The 19,628-nt window shown below is 33.0% G+C and overlaps 1 protein-coding gene across 1 annotated transcript in view; it reads right to left on the reverse strand.

The window, feature by feature from the left end:
• Nucleotides 1–19,628, reverse strand: part of GRIK2 (glutamate ionotropic receptor kainate type subunit 2) — a 742,654-nt gene that overhangs the window by 106,213 nt on the left and 616,813 nt on the right. The window contains exon 14 of the mRNA XM_069599226.1: nt 16,462–16,679. Coding sequence (XP_069455327.1) covers nt 16,462–16,679 — 218 coding nt within the window. The remainder of the gene's footprint in view (nt 1–16,461; nt 16,680–19,628) is intronic.

The following is a 19,628-nucleotide window of genomic DNA, read 5'->3' on the forward strand; positions in this document are numbered from 1 at the left end:
TATATAAATGCTTAATATTGTTAAAAATATACTTTTGAAAATGAATTATTACTCTCTCAAACTTTGTATATGGATAATTTTGTGTTCTACAGTGTGTTTGACAAAATTTCTAAGATATTTAGGTAACTTAAACCTTAGATTAATATTACTGAGTTAGTTAATGGGTATTATTGAGTACGGAAATAATTTCTAAGATAATATAATGAAACATTTAACACTGAGGCTAATAATGTTGCTGTTTAGTTGCTAAATCATGTCCAACTCTTTTGTAACCCCAAGGACTGTAGCCCGTCAGGCTCCTCTGTCCATAGGATTTTCCAGGCAAGAATACTGGAGTGGATTGCCATTTCCTTCTCCAGAGGATCTTCCCCACCCAGGGATGGAACCCATGTCTCCTTCATTGGCAAGTGGCTTCCTTACCACTGAGCCTCCCGGGAAGCCCCATGAGTATGTTAACTAAGCATTATTATTTTTTTTTTCTGATATAAATGTAGCCACTCCAGGTTTCTTTTGCTACAAGAGATATTTAAAGTAACATTTAATATGTATGTACTTATTGACATTTTGTTAATTGTTTACTGGTTGCTTTTATAGTTCCTGTTTCTTTCTTTTTCTTTTGCTCAAGAGAAGACTGAATATATTAACCCCTCTCACACTCTTCTAAAAATGGAAGAAGAGGGGACTATTCCAAACTGATACATGCTATAACATGAATGAACCTTGAAAATATTATGCTAAGTGATAGAATCAATCACAAAAGGCTGCATGTTGATATAAGTTGTATGAAATGTTCAGAACAGGCAAATCTGTAGAGATAGAAATTAGATTGGTGATTACCAAGAGCTAAGGGAAGAGTAAATTTTTTTTAAAAAATAAGTAAGAAATGATTAGTTAGGCTTGTTTCATATATTCCATATTGCTTAATTAGTTAAGCACTGAGTTGACTGGGAAGAGCTAAACAGCAATGGGTTTCAAATCAAAGAGGCACTCTTCCTTAGTTAAGCTATACTGGTTCAATCTTATTAGTGTAACTATTACAGTGATTTTAAGCTCCATCTGAGTCCCTGGAACATTCAGAGTGCCTTCATTATCTATATCATTTTGTTACCCTCAGGAGAAATATTGATCAAATTTGTATTAAATAGTTACATATTGGACCCTAATAGAGAAATTTTATACTTCTCCATTTTTTTAACATAATTGGTTACTAAAACAAATTATTCAGACTTTGATGCATATCTAAAGGCTCTAATATAAGATATGAGATGAAAATTTTATCTCTAACTAAAGGCCTTCACAGAGCTTCATGAATAAGTTCTACAATGTACTTTGAATTCTTACCTCATTAATGAATAGACTCCTGGATATAGGCTTTGGGCTGTCATTAGTACAAAATATTCAGACTGTAAACGTGAACTGAGTCAGAATTTTTAGATCTCTTCTATCTACCCAAGACAGGCATATTTCATGGAAATAGATCAGAATTCCATAATTAAAAGGTATAAAAACTGATTACAGAAGAATGAATGAACCAATGAAGAAAATTTAAACGTGACTGTTCAGCATATTGTCAGTATTGTCTTTCTTTTTCCATTTTTGTGGCTATATAAGGAAACCCTTTCTCTTCCTTCAGTAGTTTCTCCAACATTTGATTTTTTTAGACTTTGCTTTCATAAATGAACATGAAAATATTTAAATATTATCTGATCATGACTTATCCTCTGAAATTCTGAAACTCCTTTTAAGTCCCCTTTGTGTGTGTTAGTCACTCAGTTATGTCCAACCCTTTGTAACTCCATGGACTGTAGCCCACAAGGCTTCTTTGTTTATGGCATTTTCCAGCCAAGACTACTGCAGGAGGTTGCCATTTCCTATTTCAGGGGATTTGCCTGACCCAGAGATTGAACCCATGTCTCTTGTGTCTCCTGCATTGGCAGGCAGATTCTTTACCACTGTACCACCTGAGAAGCCTCAAATTTGTCCACATGTATTTTTTAAACTAAAAAGATAATTTCATTATTTTTTGTTTAAAATAATAGTATATACTTCAGTTTAAGTACCAGATGGATTATATAAGTCAGTGTAATTTATGCCATCTGCATAAACTATTCAAACAAGTATATTACAATGTTACACCAGTACACACAAGAAATCATTTTTAACTGAGTCACTCCATTGCTGCTGACTGTATCACTGCTGTATTAATTTGCAATAAAAATTACACAGGTGCTAAATCACATGCTGTATAGTATAACATCATTCATGATACAAACTTTAAAATAGAATATAATGTTGTATTTAATGGGGAACTATCTTATACAGCCTCAGCTTCGTTGTTTCAATTAGTTAAATGAAATAAAATTAAATTAGTTAAATGAAATAAAATTAAAAATTTTATTTCTCAGTTCCACTAGCCACATATCAGGTGATCAACAGCCCTGAAAAGCCATTTTATGAAAAGCCATAATAAAAAAAATCCAGGCCTATTTCTTAGCCTGAGATAGTAAAACTTATTTGAAGAGTATCATAATAAACTACTGATACTATCAAAAGTTTTCCTAAATTCAAAAAGGATCAAGGACAAAATACTCAAGTGTTTCTCTAATGACTACTAACAGTAAATCATTGTATCCTTATTTTCAAGAAATATCATTAGCAATGCATTAGGCCTGAGATTTGGAAAGAAAAAAAAAAAACTCTGACAAGGATGAGTTAGGGTTCAGTTCAGTTCCGTTGCTCAGCTGTGCCTGACTCTTTGCGACCCCATGAACCTCAGCACGCCAGACCTCCCTGTCCATCACCAGCTCCCAGAGTCCACCCAAACCCATGTCCATTGAGTCAGTGATGCCATCCAACCATCTCATCCTCTGTCATCCCCTTCTCCTCCTGCCCTCAATCTTTCCCAATATTAGGGTCTTTTCAAATGAGTTAGGGTGGAGTTAGTGAAAGTCAGCGAAGCCTGGCTTGCTGCAGTTCATGGATTGCAGAGTTGGAAATGACTTAGTGACTGAACAAGAATAAGGATGGTAAGGGAGCTACTGTGGGTCTACTGGCAATGCAAAGAAAAAAAAGAAATGTAACTAGGGTTTGGCTATCACTTTTATTTTCAGTATACAATTAATTTTGCTCTTCTACCCACAAGAGTTTTACACTAAGAATGGCATACATTACTGTATCAGTGTAGAAATAAATGGAAGCAAAAACTTGCAATGGTTTGACCCCAAAGAGCAGCGCTGAAAGTGAAGCCTGGCAGACTTGATGCTTCCTCAACAACTGCTTCACTTAGACAAAGGCTTAATAAATTGATCTGAAGACTTTGGTTTGCATAATATTAGTTCTCAGACACCTTCAAATGCAGATACAAGTCTTTTTGTCTTTGGAAGATCACCCTTTACCTAAGGCTAGTTTATTTGGACTCTTGAGAAGGAATATTGCTGTTTTGTTTATTTTTTCTTTAATTCTTCTTTTTTTTTTCTCACAAATGTAAATAGTATTTTTCCTGGATTTCAAGGGGATCTATGTCAGATATTCAACACCTTCAACATCATCATTGGAATTGTCTCCAACAAATTTGTTTATGAGATCTTTTATAAAACATAATATTCCAGGCAGGCCTAAAAATGGTTATATTTAACCATGTTCATTTCTTAGTCATGGCCAACTATGCCATCACTTCATTCCATTTTGATAAAATGGATTCTGAATTTGCCCAGTGAAGTTCTAATTATTTGTTGGCGTCAGGCTGGGGTCCCTGCTGCTAGCATGTGCTGAGCAGCCTAGTATCAATGAGAAACTGAAGTCCAACCCAAATGCATTCAATGTTAACTCTTTGTGAGAGGGGCACAGGCATACAAGCGATCTTTCTGATTCATAGAAATGGAAAGGCTGGATAAACTGCAGCTAATAGACAAAGAAAAATGTTTCTATGATCATTCCTCTAAATGTTTATTAATATAACTTAACTGAACAAGGTTAACGATTATTTCTACTACATATCTTTTTTCCTCTTTCATCTGAAAACAAGATTACATTAGGAAGCCTAAACAGATAACTGTTAATATCATCTCTCTACTGATGTTACTTTAAAGTTTGTTAAAAAAAAAAAGAATTATTAAATTTAAATATCTTAAAGCATTGAATTTCTAATATTTTAATGAAATAAACATTAAAAATGAACATCCCAATCTCTTAAATATTTCAGTTAAAAATGATTTCTCTGCTGTATATGTGCATTTATATATGAACATACTTCACAATTGTGCAATGATTAAATTGGATGGGTTTAGAAATGAACAAAAGACTATTTTTTTAAAACTATGCCTCAAGAAAAAATATTTCTATACATATCATAAGAACATTCTTATAACCTTATTTTACTAAATCTTTAAAGTGTATTCCTGAAAAGAGCACCATTACCTGTGCTTAGTAAAAATAGAAGAAATTGTGTAGCTAGTGCACTAATACACTAATTGTGTATTAGTGCTAGAGTCTTTAATATTGAAATAAGAGGAAAGCCAAGAAGATCAAAATATATCTATACAAAAAATGCTGGAGGTTATTGTGACAGGATATTAAGAATTGTCTTTGGAGTTAGACTTGGGACATTTTCCCCTAAAATTATTATGAGTCATATATATTATTTTCATAAGAGAAAAAGAAATTTGCTTAAAAATACAATGGCTAAAATTTATAGAGAAGAACAATTAAAATGGGAGTTTTTCTTTTATATAAGCAAAAATTCTGAACATGAATTTTTTGTCAAAGCAAATCTCACATTAATTAAAAAGACCATTATTTAAACTATTAATATAAACCATTAATTAAAAAACTATATGTAAGTTATGGATGGAACTAGATTCATGATTAGTTTTATTTTTTCAGCAGTACAAGAGCTGAAATAATAATCCAGAAGATTATCCTTAAATAATTATTTGAAAATAATCTATAATCAAGATCAAATTATTAATGAAACAAAAATGCAATGAAGAGTCAGATCTTAGCACTAACAATAGGTAAATTGGGTATATTTCCAGGAATTAAAGCATTTATATTTGGGGAAATCATTTCACCTGCTACAGAGTTTAACAATTCAACTATTAAATTCCATACAATAAGAATTGTAGTAAGTACATAATGGGAGTTTGCACATGTTCAGGTCTCTATGTAAACAATCTATGAGACCCAGATTTATACCCCTAGTTTAACCTCTAAGAACATAGAAACCTGGAGAGACTGGCTAAATAATCCAAGTGGGAGACAGATGTAGGATTTCATGCCACAATCTAGACTATGCACTTAATCATTATGTTAAAATGCATTATAATGACTCAATAATTCTTTATATACTTTATTAATGCTGTTTTATGTTTCTCTGGTCTGTACTTAATTGTTTTTATAGTAAATTAAAATGAGGCACAAACTCACAGTGTTCTGAAAACAGTCAAGGGACCTACAAAGCAAACTAATTTATGGTGTAGCCTCTAATTAGCTGTAATTACAATATTTAATAAATGAAACACCTACTTTTAGAGATAATCAAATCTTTTCACTATACTCCACTAGTATAAGCTAATAACAATCAAAAGCATTATTCAAATGCTGTCAGGAAATATAAAAGTACAATTTATTGCCAACCCTGTAACATTTTTCTACCAAAACAGATTTCACATGGAAACTGGTTATAAGAAAAATAAATTATGTAATCATCCATAATTTAACTCCAATTAAGCTGGCATGTTTTATTCCTAAATAACTCATTCATTCAAGCATGTTTGCACATATACACATATATTCACTCATCTGAAATGTTCTTTATTTATTACTATTAAAGAATTTCTCTGAATATTTGAGGCCAATAAGAGTGTTCACCAGTAAGCATTACATATTTTAACAATTGTAGACACTGCCAGGATCATTAATATTACAGAAAAAGAAATGAGTTAAAACTAAGACATTTAATAGTAATGTTTAATCCAGTTATAGTTTTAAAACAATATTGTTAGGACACTATTATTCAGCCTGCAGTTATCAATGCCTGTTAACAAGTTCTGAAGTTTATTTTGTCTTTTTTTTCCAATCTACGTGTAGGTTAAGCAGAAGGATATGAAAAACTAGGAATGAGTTATGACTTCTTTACTCCTTGTGAATATGCATGACGATTGAGTATCAGATCACTGAGTGTCAGAAGGACTCATAACCATGTATTATGTTTGCTTCCAAAGGGGAATAACCACTGGCAGCAGCAGTAACAGTAAACTTCATTTTACTTAATGATATAATGAAAGGACTAATTCAACAATCATGTGATGTCTTAAATCAGCTCTTAATATCAAAGAACAAAGTGATATTACTGTTATTCAGACTTTGGGAAAGGAATAAGGCACAAATGAACTAAAGAAAATTCAGCTGACCAAAAATTCTAATTAGCGTAAATTCCATTTGTAAGGAAAGAACAGCTTCTCTCCAAAGAGACATTACAGTGCATGAAAAATCAAGAACATTAACTGCCAGAGATATTTTGGATTTAGTAGAGGTTTCAGTGTTGTCACTCTATAATTAACAGATGATCCAGAGGAATAGAATAATATGTCTTTTATGATATTTTAAAGTTGGATGCCCCCCAAAAAACCCATAAAAAGTAAGCATGATTAATAGATCTTTTAGCCCCAATGCCAATAAATATAATTTCCTAAAAACATTTACATAACAGAGAGTCTGGATTTTTTGTTCATACGTTTGCTTTTGAATCATTCTTGTATATGGCTATGTATGTAGATGAAATCATCACTTTATTTTTTAAGAAATAAAACATGATGGGTTTTTTTATATTTATCTCAGCCTAGTTTTTGTGTGTCCAAAAATGCGTCTTTCTTGAATTTCCTTCAAATTTTTGCCTAACCAGTGGCTATAAACTCTTACAGTGACAACTGTTATCATTATCCAGCATTTGACATGTCAGCTCGACATCACTATATTAACTGATTTTCAAGTTTTCTCATTCCCTGGGGGGCCCTCTCTCCTACGATTGATGAGGTACAAGGCAGTGTTTGAGTTGCCATTCTGACCTCACAAATAGCAAGAGTGGTCCCTGCACAGAGCAGAGAAGGGAAGGCAAAGGAGAGAGAGAACCACAGCTATCCTGGAATAACAGGAGCTCCACATACCTGCTTTCCAAGGCAATTAAAACATTGCTTCTCAAACTTTACACTTCAGTGGAACGCATGACTTGTTTCTTTCATTCCAGTGCTGCAAATCTTTATTGGTACATATTGAAACTTCAACAATTAGAGACTAAATTTTTGTCTCTGATATTTCACGGAAGCTAGAATAAAAGTGGCTGCTCCTTCCGAGTTTAAATACATTGAAACTCTAATCACTTATAATTCCCAGAATGGTGTTATCACTTACTTTTTAACTACTGAATTCACTCTGGCAGAGCTTGGGTAATAAAAGCCATCATATTCTAATTTTCGGACAGCTTGACAGAACCACTCTTCTTAGGACAGATAAAGTGTAATGGAGCACTTTCTTTCCCATAGGGAAGTCTTTGACTCGTATGCTTTGATGCCAGCTAGCCTTCACATCTGCTGTCTCACCATTGATAGCTGTAACTTGGCATGCTAAACTAGTGTCTGATGAAGCAGCTTTCCTCAAAGGCACCATTTTATTTCTTGCAATGGGAACATAGTAAAATGGTGTTGGTTTTCTGTAGGCCTTATGCAAATCCCTGTAATAAACATAGGATCGGGCCTCACATACAATAAATTGTGTGTTAGATGAGGATGGGGGAAGGAGACAACTTCTTTGGGTAAAAATCACTCCCTTATTCTGCCAATAAATTAAATGCATCATAAATACATGGTTTAAATATTTCAAACTTGACTAATTAATATCAAAGCCATACTAGACACTGAAAAGAATACAAAAACACTTCAAAAATACCAACCATATAATATTAAACAAAACATTAGCATTTAAACTAATGTTAACAATGATCCATTACCCACAATCAATATCTTGATATTATTAATAGAGAAAAAAATAATTTTGGAGAGTCAGAGAAATAACATGGCTACAAAAATCTGTGTTTTTTTTATTTCTAGAAAAAAGTATCTGATGAAGAATATATCAACATGAAGAAATGAACATTTCAGTAATAGTATTAATCACTAATCTAAACTGACTACTCAGATACGCTGGTTTTCAATCATACAAAACTTGTAAGTTTTGTTTCACTCTTCTAAGCTTATAGAAAAAAATTCAAAGTAAACTAAATTATCCCCAAAGTTGAATACACAAAGTAACAAAAAAATTAAAATGAAGTCTCTATTTATTCTGAATAACCACAGAGTAATTGCCCAGGTAGTAACTTGCAAGCAAGTTATCAAGAATAGATTTTGGCCAAGATTTAAACTATCTGGTTTTCCCATTTCCCAAGATAAAGCAGAATGTTAGGTTTGAGAAACATTTTGCTTCAGTTTAGATCTCTAGGGGGATACTGAAGAATTATAGTGAAACAAAGGAAGACTTCAATTTTAATTATGTAATAATTTATTCCCATCCATTAATGTAGGTACATTCTTTTGCCCACAAGGAAAGGAGTGACAGTGGCTCACCAAATATTACAGAATTGTACAGTAAGCTCAGGCAAGAAAACTGCATGAGCCCAAATTTCAAATGGTGCAGGTTGGGAAGTTCCCCTGTGGGAGGGAATGACAACCCATTCCAGTGCTCTTGCCTGGAGAATCCCATGCACAGAGGAGTCTGGTGGGCTACGGTCCATAGTGTCACAAAGAGTCAGACACAACTGAGCAACTCAGCAGGCACACACATGGTATGAAGTATTTCATCTCTTCTTAATCTCCTCCCCATTAGAAAAACAGAAAAGTCACATGTATCAACATAATCCTTTCAGGACTCTAGTATGCCCTGTTATAGGTCTCTTTAATTGCCCCTCCATCCCCGCCTTGACAGAAGAAACTGCAATAAAGGTTTATAAAGGAAAGGTGAATATATTCACTGCTCAGTTCCCATAAAACATATGCTTTCTCAACTTTTTAGGTACACAAACAAAAATCAGAATTTACCCCAGCATATTTCTTTGAGCAGGAGAAAGTTGTAACCTTCTTCATCCTGCTACAAGACAGTTCTTACGCATACCTATCAAGAGCCTCCAGGAATGGTGTCAAAAGTGAAGATGTAATTATGCTATTTATTCTCAGCAAACCTGTTGAAAAAGGCTTTAAACAATTCAAGTAAATAATCTAAAAGAAGTAAGAATGTGGTCAGCAGAATTATCATTTTATGCCTTTGTCTGATATTTTGTAATGTCTGAGTTGCAGAAGAGAAAAATGCCCACTGTAAATTGAAAGAAGTAGAAGTGGATGCAATTGGTTACTAACAAGTATTACCAATAAACAAGGGGCTATTTAAATATCAAATTAACTCTTTCTGCACATTAGAATCACTGGTGGAGGTTATAAAAAAGATGCTCAGGATCCTGCCTCAAGAAAGTTTTAATCACTTGGCTTGGAGAGAAGTGCTCTTTGAAAGCTCCCCAAGTGATTCTACTGTTCTAATGTGCAGATAGGTTGAGACTAATGACGTACATGAATGGATATTTTAAAGATGTTCATAACTTAGCAGATGGCATATCCAATAGGACAAAATAGTGACTCAATCCTTTCTAAAAGAAAAGTTGATATGAAAACCAAGACTATTATTCATCAGTGATATGACTGTCACAGACAAGACCATATTTCCATATGCTATGCATGCGATTTAGTCCTATAGTTTGCCATATTTTCTAGGACTTCAGTAGATTAAAAAAATAGCCCCATGATTTAAAGTAGTGCTAATAAAGTAGTTTTAATAAAGTAGTTAGCATGACTAACTTTACTGGGCTATGGTCTAGAACAAGGGTTCCCAAACCCTGGGATCTAATGTCTGATCATTGGATCTGGAGTTGATATAATAATAACAGAAATAAGTAAAGTAAGTAAGTAAAGTCACTCAGTCGTGTCCAACTCTTTGTGACCCTACGGACTGCAGCCCACCAGGCTCCTCAGTCCATGGGATTCTCCAGGCAAGAATACTGGAGTGGGTTGCCATTTCCTTCTCCAGGGGATCTTCCCAACCCAGGGATCGAACCCGGGTCTCCTGCGTTGGAGGCAGATGCTTTAACCTCTGAACCACCAGGGAAGCAAATAAAGTGTACAGTAAATGTAATGTGCTTGAATCATCCTGAAAATATCCAGACACCTCAGTCCGTGGAAAAATTGTCTTTTGTGAAACTGGTTCTGGTGTCAAAAAAAGTTGGGGACTGCTGGTCTAGAATTTTTGATGCATACATAGGGAGGCATACTCTATCAATGAGTCAAAAATTTTAATCACAAAATTTGATGCCAATATAACTATTCTCATATTAATATTTTATCTTTAAATTATTTTATAGTTATAGAGAAAATATTTCTCATCTGAGACAGAAAAATAACATTTGAGACCTTTTTTTCTAATTTATTGAGGAGAAAGGGGGGTATCATTACTAAGCATAAATTGATTCCAATAAGTTAAATTAACTGTGAACAAAGCTGTATGCTGGTTAGTGACACCTAAATAAAGTGGGCAATCCTTAGATTGAGCAAATATTTAAGAAGTTATCCCTGTACTTACTAAAGTACCATATGAATTTTCCAATTATTATATTGTCAGAGAATCCTTTCTGGATAATGGTAGAAATCATTAGAATATATTAAGTAGTAAATCTATTACACAATGAAAATCATACTCAATTTCTATCCATGTGCAAATAATTATTGAACCTTTTTTTGTGATCACCATGCTTAACTAAGAATTTGCCATAAAAAATATAAAGTCATTAAAGAATAAGTTCTGGAGATACAATGTGAAATATGATTATAGTCAACAATACTGCATTATAAACTTCTAAGTTGCTAAGAAACTAGATCTTGATTGTTCTAACCATAAATAGGAAATGATAATTATGATGTCACTGAGACATTGTCTAACGCTATAGTGGTAACCATACTGCAATACATATGTCTCTCAAATTAATACATTTTTCACCATAAACTTACACAATGCTGCATGTTGATTGTATAAAAACTAAAAATAAATAAAATAAATTCAAAACCAATGTTAAATATCTTTGCCATGTTCAAAAACTATTCTAGGTCAATTTCCTGAATATGCAAAATGGAAATTCCCAAGTATTTTACCATCAACTTAAGGGGAAAATAAACATTTATTTCAGAAAACACTTTTTGATCTGAAAAATAACTATAGATGCCATGTTAAGAATTGACTTTTCTAATGTATAAATCTCTTTATAGAAAATATATTATAATTCCATTAGCAGCACTATTCTCAATAAAAATAACAGAATTTATGTTTTGTAGAAATTAAGATCTATGAATAGTAAGTTTCTAAATCCATTTATTAAGTGCATGCAGTAAACTGTCAACTTTTTACATTCTATCCCTTGAGTCAGAAATTACTTACGTTCTCTTGGCATTTAAGAAACAAAAATCAGTCAAGCTTTCAGAAAATCATTACAGGCATGCCACACAAGCAATTCAGCCTTAAAAACCTGTACTGTCACCCCAGCATAATTTAATTTTAGAAAACCATTGAACTGATAAGCTTAGAATAAGTAGTAGACTATACCGAACATGCTATAGTTGTATCTGCCCCAATGGTTTAAGGCAAATATTTTAGAAACTTAATATGATCAAATAGTTGAGGTCATGTGGGTTAGCCCAAATGACAAATGCATTTAGCTCTTTTGAGTAATGATGGTTATGCCATGATGTCTTTGGCTATTACTTTTATTGTCAATATTATGAGTTCCTTGGTTATTGGTTTCATAATTAATAAGTCACTTAACCTCTCCATGGCCCAGTTTCCTCATCTGTTAAATGAGCATAATGATAATTGCTTCCTACCTTGATAGGGGTTGCTGGCAAGATTAATGAGTTGGCATTTAGAATGTACTTTGAATTCTTCTAAAGAGGGAAACTATGCATAAAGAAAAATGAAACAAAATAATACCTTCTTTGCTTCTAAGTAACAAAAGATAAAACTACCCTTCCCAGATGGATTAATTCATTTGCTTGCATTCCTAACTCTGTAACCTTCATACACGCTTGAATAAATTGATTTTTTAACCCAAGGTTAAAATGAAAATAGAGTAACAGGGAGGCCTGTTTCTATGATGACTTCCCTGGTGGCTCAGTTGATAAAGCATCTGCCTACAATGTGGGAGACCCGGGTTCGATCCCTGGGTTGGAAAGATCCCCTGGAGAAGGCAATGGCACCCCACTCCAGTACTCTTGCCTGGAAAATCCCATGGACAGAGGAGCCTGGTAGGCTACAGTCTATGGGGTCGCAAGTAGGACACGATTGAGTGACTTCACTAAAATGAAAATACTATGGAGGGCTACATATTTTCAAGAAACCTTTCCAACTCTACAGAATAGAAAAATTTTCAAAGTAAACGCATATTCTAAACACAGCTAAAATCCTTTATCACAGGTGTTGCATCAATGAATGGAATATTCATTGTTCCAAAAGATAACTGTACAGAAATTTGCTTTAAAAGAAGTGAGTTGCTGCTGTAAAGGAAACCTAACTATGTACCACTGATAGTAGATGGTGGAGTTAGGAATTAAGCTCAGGTTTCTCTGATTCCAGTTGCCTTCCCTCTTAACTATTCTAAATTGTAGAATATAAGTTCAGAAGTATTAAGTGATTTACATTAGATATTTGATACTACTTAAATGTCCTTTCAACATGTGGCAGAATTTATCTAATAACTATAAAGGAGGACACATATTTCCTGTGATATCTTTAGGAAAGACAGACTATATTAGTATACGTAACAAAACCGGAGATTTCAGGGAGACCAAACCCGGAAAGAAAATTTGTAGAAATTGAAAAACCTGAGTCACGAGTTGCACAGAAACAAGGTGATTTCAGCATCATTTTTAAAACACACGATCCACTTTGAAAATCTAGGGATTCTCAAAAGAGACCATACTACCTACAGGCTATGGCTAAGTTATTTTTGAGCTGATAATCTACATGTATTCATTCTCTTAATTTTTATACTTCAAGGAGAAAAGAATATTCTAGTTGCTTGGTAATATTCTACATTGTGTTGGGGTGAGGCTTCAGTTTGGCTACACCAAGTTCCTAGATTCTGAGAAGAATGGTTTGACTCCTACTTTATTGTTTTTCAATAAGATCCCTGGGACCTCAGCTATTTTATTATCTAAATATGACTATGAACATATTGGTGATGTCATATAGCTTTCTATTGTTTTACATGAAATTACAATGAAGAACCACCGTCTGCTCAATTTTGAGTTACTTTCCCAGTCATTGCTTTACATTTATCCCTGGAGAGAATGTGTGTGGCGTGTAATGGATATAGGGGAGATGAATGAAATCTTCTTGATAACAGTATACATGTAAGGTCAATGAACAAAGTCAGGCATGTTCTTTGGAAAAAGAATTGTTCAGTGCTGTAGAATGACTGTGTAACTCTGTTTTTGCAATACTGAACACTCACCCCTCCTTTAAGCCCAGATATCTTGAGCCAGCTCTTGCTTGCAGTAATACAACTTTACCATTCTTTAAAATAAATTTTGGAACTGAGCTGTTCCAGAACAATTCACTAGCAGCAGGGTCTTACTCAATTAGTAAAAACAGGATGGAAATTCCTTTAGAAAGTCAATGCCTTAAGGGTGCTTCCTAGAGTGTTTGTATGTATTGCTGTTAATTAAGAAAAAAATAATGGTATCAGATGTAAATTCACTACACACAATAGTCTCTGATTCACTGTAGAATTTCAAAATGAGTGTGCAATTGCTTCAATTCCAGATTGGTAGGGATTTTTTTTTTTTTAATTCATACTAATAGCTGGTATAGAAAATGAAAGTGTTCATCTCTCAGTCATGTCTGACTCTTTGGGACACCACGGACTGTATCCCACCAGGCTCTTCTGTCCATGGAGTTCTCCTGGCAAGAATATTGAGTGGGTTGTCATTCCCTTTTCCAGGGGATCTTTCCAACCCAGGGATCGAACCCGAGTCTCTGGCATTGCAGGCATATTCTGAGCCACCAGGAAAGGAGATTTCATATGAACAAAATTTCATACCAATAGCTGGTATAAGCATATAGTTTAACAAGCCAAAATATGTAGCTGAAATAAGTATCATTTAGGGATACACTAAAATAACTAAAGAAAAATCAACATTTACTGAATACTGTATCCTTTCAAATTTTAATGCCTTTTCAAGTTTCAACAGTAAGATGTCAGCATGTGATAAAACTATCAACATAATTGTCACCTTAGTGATTATCACTGTGTGGCTTTTATTGTGAGTATTGCACATTTCCAAAGGCTTCAATTTTATAGAAAGAAAGTCTGTGCTGCTAAAAACAGAAAGTTGTTTCACATCAATTTTCTCTGGGTGCTAGAGGCACTCCCATGTGTGAGAAAGGAAAACTAGAGATGAAAGACTAAGAAGAAAAGTGAGCAGCAAAGAAAAGTGAAGTTAGGTAAAATGACAGTGCAAGAGAGCAACTGAACTAAAACAACAGCAACAAAAAGCATAGCAGATGACTAGAAAGATTGTAAAGAAAAGAAAGGGAGAGATAAGCTCAAAGATGGGGAAAAGATGAAAAATTTCAGTGATTTTTCCGGAGGTGTATCTTGCTATAATACACAAAAGCTTTGAAATAGGATATGTAGGTAATCTAGAAAATAAAAACAAAATTTGAAGTATTTGTGAGGCTAAAATTATTACTTCTGGTATCAGACCACTTGCATTAGTATTTTATATGCATTATTGTACGAACTCAACTTCAAAAGCCCCTCAAACACTGCGATAATCTAAATGCACCACATATTCACTCTCTACAAAGTTACTAACACTGACGATATACATTTATAATTTTCAACAGCTAGTCTCTTTTTTTATTAAAAAAGGTTTTTTAATAAGAAAAACAATCTCTATTAATTTTTAATACTCAATTGGGAAAAATGATCAATTGCAATTAATATAATCAAATAGCACCATATTGATCTCAATGACTTGCTCATACTTGATTATTCAATAAGTTTAATTAAATGATAATAGTTTTCCAATTAAATGTAAAATATGCATCTAATCTTTAAGCTAGCCATTAAAAATATTGTCTTTGAAAGCAATTTAATTTTAAGAATTATGTGGATTTGACCAAAACATTCAATCGATTTCATTCTTTAGGTATTTGGTGATCTCCAGAACCCCCCAAGAAGCTGATTTAATTTGGTAAGAATTTTTACAAAGAAAATTATATAATTATTTGTCAAGTTAAGTCATATAAAATCCTGTTATATGATTGCTGATCCCGTCTGCAACAAACTATAAGTTTCTAAAAAGTGAGAATTAGATATTATTTGCTCTAGAATACCCAATGTGTAGCACAGTTTCTGGTACTTGGCAGGTGCTGCCTGGAGTTTTGTTGAAATAATTTATTTTTTATCTTGAATCAATTATTTTTTAAAGAGAAAAACAATATACCACTTCTGTCCACTTGAACTGCCAATTGCATTTGTGTGAACAATGAGGAAAATACCAAGGCTTAAAACTTTGCTAAATTACAAACAATATAAAAATACTCAGTAAAATAGAAAATAAATTATGACATAATACTGATTCCCTAAAGTGGAATCTCCTCATTGGCTCTACTCTGACCCAATGAGATCAGTGGAAGTAAGGAGACAATCTGAATATTATAGAGGAGGACAAGATGCTATGTACCTGGAATTTGGTGCCACCATAATTTCCACTTAAATGTTTAACAGACTTCCCCACTGCAAACCACTGCATGCCAATGGGGTAGCCCATTTTGAGATTCTACGCCTTCCAGAATATTAGATGGATGATTGTCCAGTGAATAGGAACTGTTTGTGCTTATTTTCTTTGTTTTTTTGTAGGCTCTCAACAAGTAAAACCTGTTTCATCTTAACAAAAAGAAATGCCTATATGGAAAACATTCTTACATGTAATCATTTTATTCTTCTGGAATATCCACACCTTGTAGAGTCTGAATCTCCCACTATTCAATTTTCAGTAGATACATTACTTTGTCTATTTACATTCAATGACAAAACCTTGGTGGGGAAAATAATGTTACTTCTAAACAGATTTTCCTCTAAACAAAGATGAAATACTTATAAAGCAACAACTCCTTGCCATTTGCAAGTATTAAAATGATTTGCTTTGATGACCCTATATTTAGTTGAATATGTCTCCATCCCATAAGAAATATGCTATTGATTATTCTCTACAAATAACAACGTTCCTATGCTCTTACATTCATTAACAAGAAAAGGTTTATTTGTATTCTATCATTTTAATACATAAATTTTAGATAACCAGTAAGACTTACCTTGAAAAAAGTCATGGTTGCACCATCCTCTACTGCTCCATACTCTATCTTGGTTTGTTTAGCTAAATCATCAGCAGAGTCAATAGGGGATTCCATGCGCTCCACTGTCAGAAAGGCGGCTAAGTTAGCAGTATACGAAGAAATGATGATAAGTGTGAAAAACCACCAAATGCCTCCCACTATCCTGGTGGAGAGCGCTTTGGGCATGAGCTCAGAACCTAACAAAGATTGGGGGGAAAAGGTGAGACGAATACAGAGAATTTGATCAGCAGTCAGGTACTTTTGGTCACAGTGGAAGAACGGAATCACTGTGTAATAAAAGCTTAAATCATAGATTTACATATCACTTTAGTAAGCAAGGAACAACCCGTGGGAGAGCAGAGGCTAACTTCAGATAGCATGTCTCTTAGGACATCTGTGCTTACATATAGTGACAGGAGACTGAGCTCTACCTGAGACTGTACAAAATAAGAATCACATAGTAATGACTGGATAGCCTTTATAAAAATAGCATTAGAATGGAGAATATCTCTCCTGTTTATAAACTACTTTTATAGATTTTTATATTCTATAAAAAAGCAGGTTTTAGAAGAAATGATTTAATGTACACTTTGATCCATTTCATAGCAATCTTTATTTATGTGAAGTTTCATTATTCATGTGCATGAAGCTCAAAAATCTTGTCTATACTGCCATTTTAAAAAGTAATGTATGAAAACAATTTCATTATCCACATTTTTTGAGCCAGGGGGCTTCAGTCCAGTTTTTATTTTAAAATAGGTAGTCAACTATTTTTTTATGCATAAACAAATGTCTCCTGTCACTATAGTTAGCTTCAGTGAGGGAAATCAGAATAAGAATAAATAGTTAAATTGGCATAAATTTATCTTTACACATATATACAAATTTCATAGTTATAGTACAATACGTGGCTGGAGTTGTCTGTTCATGGTATTAATAAGAGAATGAGATCTCATCATTACATATTGCTTTTGATTATTATTAATTTTAATTAATTTAGATTATACATTAAAATTCTAACACTTTTTAAATTGAGTCTTTTAGTTTTACCATGTTATTTATAGCCTTAATATGTAAATGTATAAATATCAGCATGTATAACTTTTTTAATAAGAAAATTATACAAAATTTATGTATATATATTACTATTTACCCTTCATCATTTTGAACCTATAATCAAGAAAGCATTGTCTACAAATAAATTAACTTTAATAAGGTTTGAGTAAAATGGAATGAAGCAAAGATGGACTCCATGTTTTATATATTTTTAAATATAATAATGAATACAGTAAGATAACATATCTCTATATGCATTAAACATACAACAAATTATTCATGCTAACATTGAAAAGAAGTGGTATCATGACTTGGTTCTAGCAAAACAGTCCATCTTATACTGCAGCTCATCTTACGCTTCCAATTTCAAACAAACAAACAACATTTTAGAAAGCAGACAGACTTGGACATGACAGCCAACTCCAGCTCCAGACTCTTGCCTACCACTCTGTAAGAAAAACAAAACAAAATAAAACAGAAAAGTACCTTTCTGATGTAGTTGCTCCTAGGCCCTGTCAGACACACACTTGGACACCGAAACACTAAAATATTCCCACCATGATCAGCAGCTTTGGCTGCCCAGTCTACCATTTCTTTTCTTTTTCTTTTTTGAACAACAACACCAATAAAGTCAAACAAGACTGAGAAAGAAAAGAACAGTGGAGACATTCGACAAAAAAGGCCCAATTACCACAAGTTCATATCTTACCCAAGGACTTAAAGTGAATACCTCTTAGGCTTGTGAATCAGAGCCTGGTTAGGGGCTGACTGTCATGTACTCAAGGTAACGTCATGTCCAGCACTATATCCCACTAATTCCTGGGGAGCTGGGCATCAGCCAGAATAGTATGGGTTCCTCTTTCATGTATCCACCAGCAGTGAAGTAGTTATGTGGCAAAGCAAATGTACATTTGAATTTTTCATTGCTTGGATTGCTTGTCATCATTTTTAGAGATATTATATATAATTTTATGTCTTATTGCTAGATTTTATAAATATCAAGTTCATCTCACCAATATTGAAATTCAAAAATATCCAAATATTTTATAAATTATACATAAAAATAATATACTATTTTTCAAAGTGGTAGGAAAAATAATTTTAAAAACTTTATTATGGTTAGATCTTTACTATGAGAATAATTCATTCCAGGCTATCAGAGTTAGTTATTAGCAGGTTACTAGCAATGTGCCTGGGTAAATCACATAATCCAGTGCTACTTGGAAGAGATTCCTGTCTCATATGATGTATTTTTATTTACTTTTATATTTTTTAAGATAACTCTAATATTATCTTCCATCTGTAAATAAATCTAAGGGGGAAAAAAAGCCACTGGACTCAAAATGTAGGAAAGGGCAAATACAGTTATTGATTATTCATTTTATTTAGAAAGAGATGCCACTCGCTTAATTAGTTTATGTAAGAGTTCTCTGAACCTTCAAGTTTCAGATTTAAATACATATATATCTGGATGTTCATATTTTTCAAAGCAAAAATTATCTCATTAGTAGGATTGCTTGCAACATGAATTTAAGTTAATTTTTTCCTTTTAATCTGCAAATATTTACTTTTAGTTTAGGAAGTAGTTTATAAATGAAACAGTCAGAAATAATGGATTTCTGCATAATATTAAACATGCAAAAGCAAAGTACCTATTTTATTAACAATTTATAATTTAACAATAAATTTTCTCTTCTTCAGTGCTATAGAATGAATTTCTTCAATGTGGATCATAAATACACCAGTAAAATTTAAGGTAAACCCTTATATGGGTGTGGTAACCCTTACAAATAAGTATGTTTTCTTTCCTTAATCCAGTCACTGTCAGTTGTTAAAGGGCATTTTGATTTATTTACAAAATTTTAAAACTTAAAAATATTACATTTTAAATGCATAAAATAGTCTGGTTTTGAAATCTTTTATACTGAGTAGTAGGTCTGACATATTAATTTACTGAACTTTATATAAATATTGAAAGATTAATAAAAGAAATCACAGCAGCAAAAAAAACAGTTAGCTTGGGAGAACTGAGACTAAAATAATAAATTCATAGTTATAAATATACCATTAAAACATATTGCATATATTAT

Source organism: Ovis canadensis, chromosome 8, assembly GCF_042477335.2.
Source record: "Ovis canadensis isolate MfBH-ARS-UI-01 breed Bighorn chromosome 8, ARS-UI_OviCan_v2, whole genome shotgun sequence".
In the NCBI taxonomy this organism is placed as follows: Eukaryota; Metazoa; Chordata; class Mammalia; order Artiodactyla; family Bovidae; genus Ovis; species Ovis canadensis.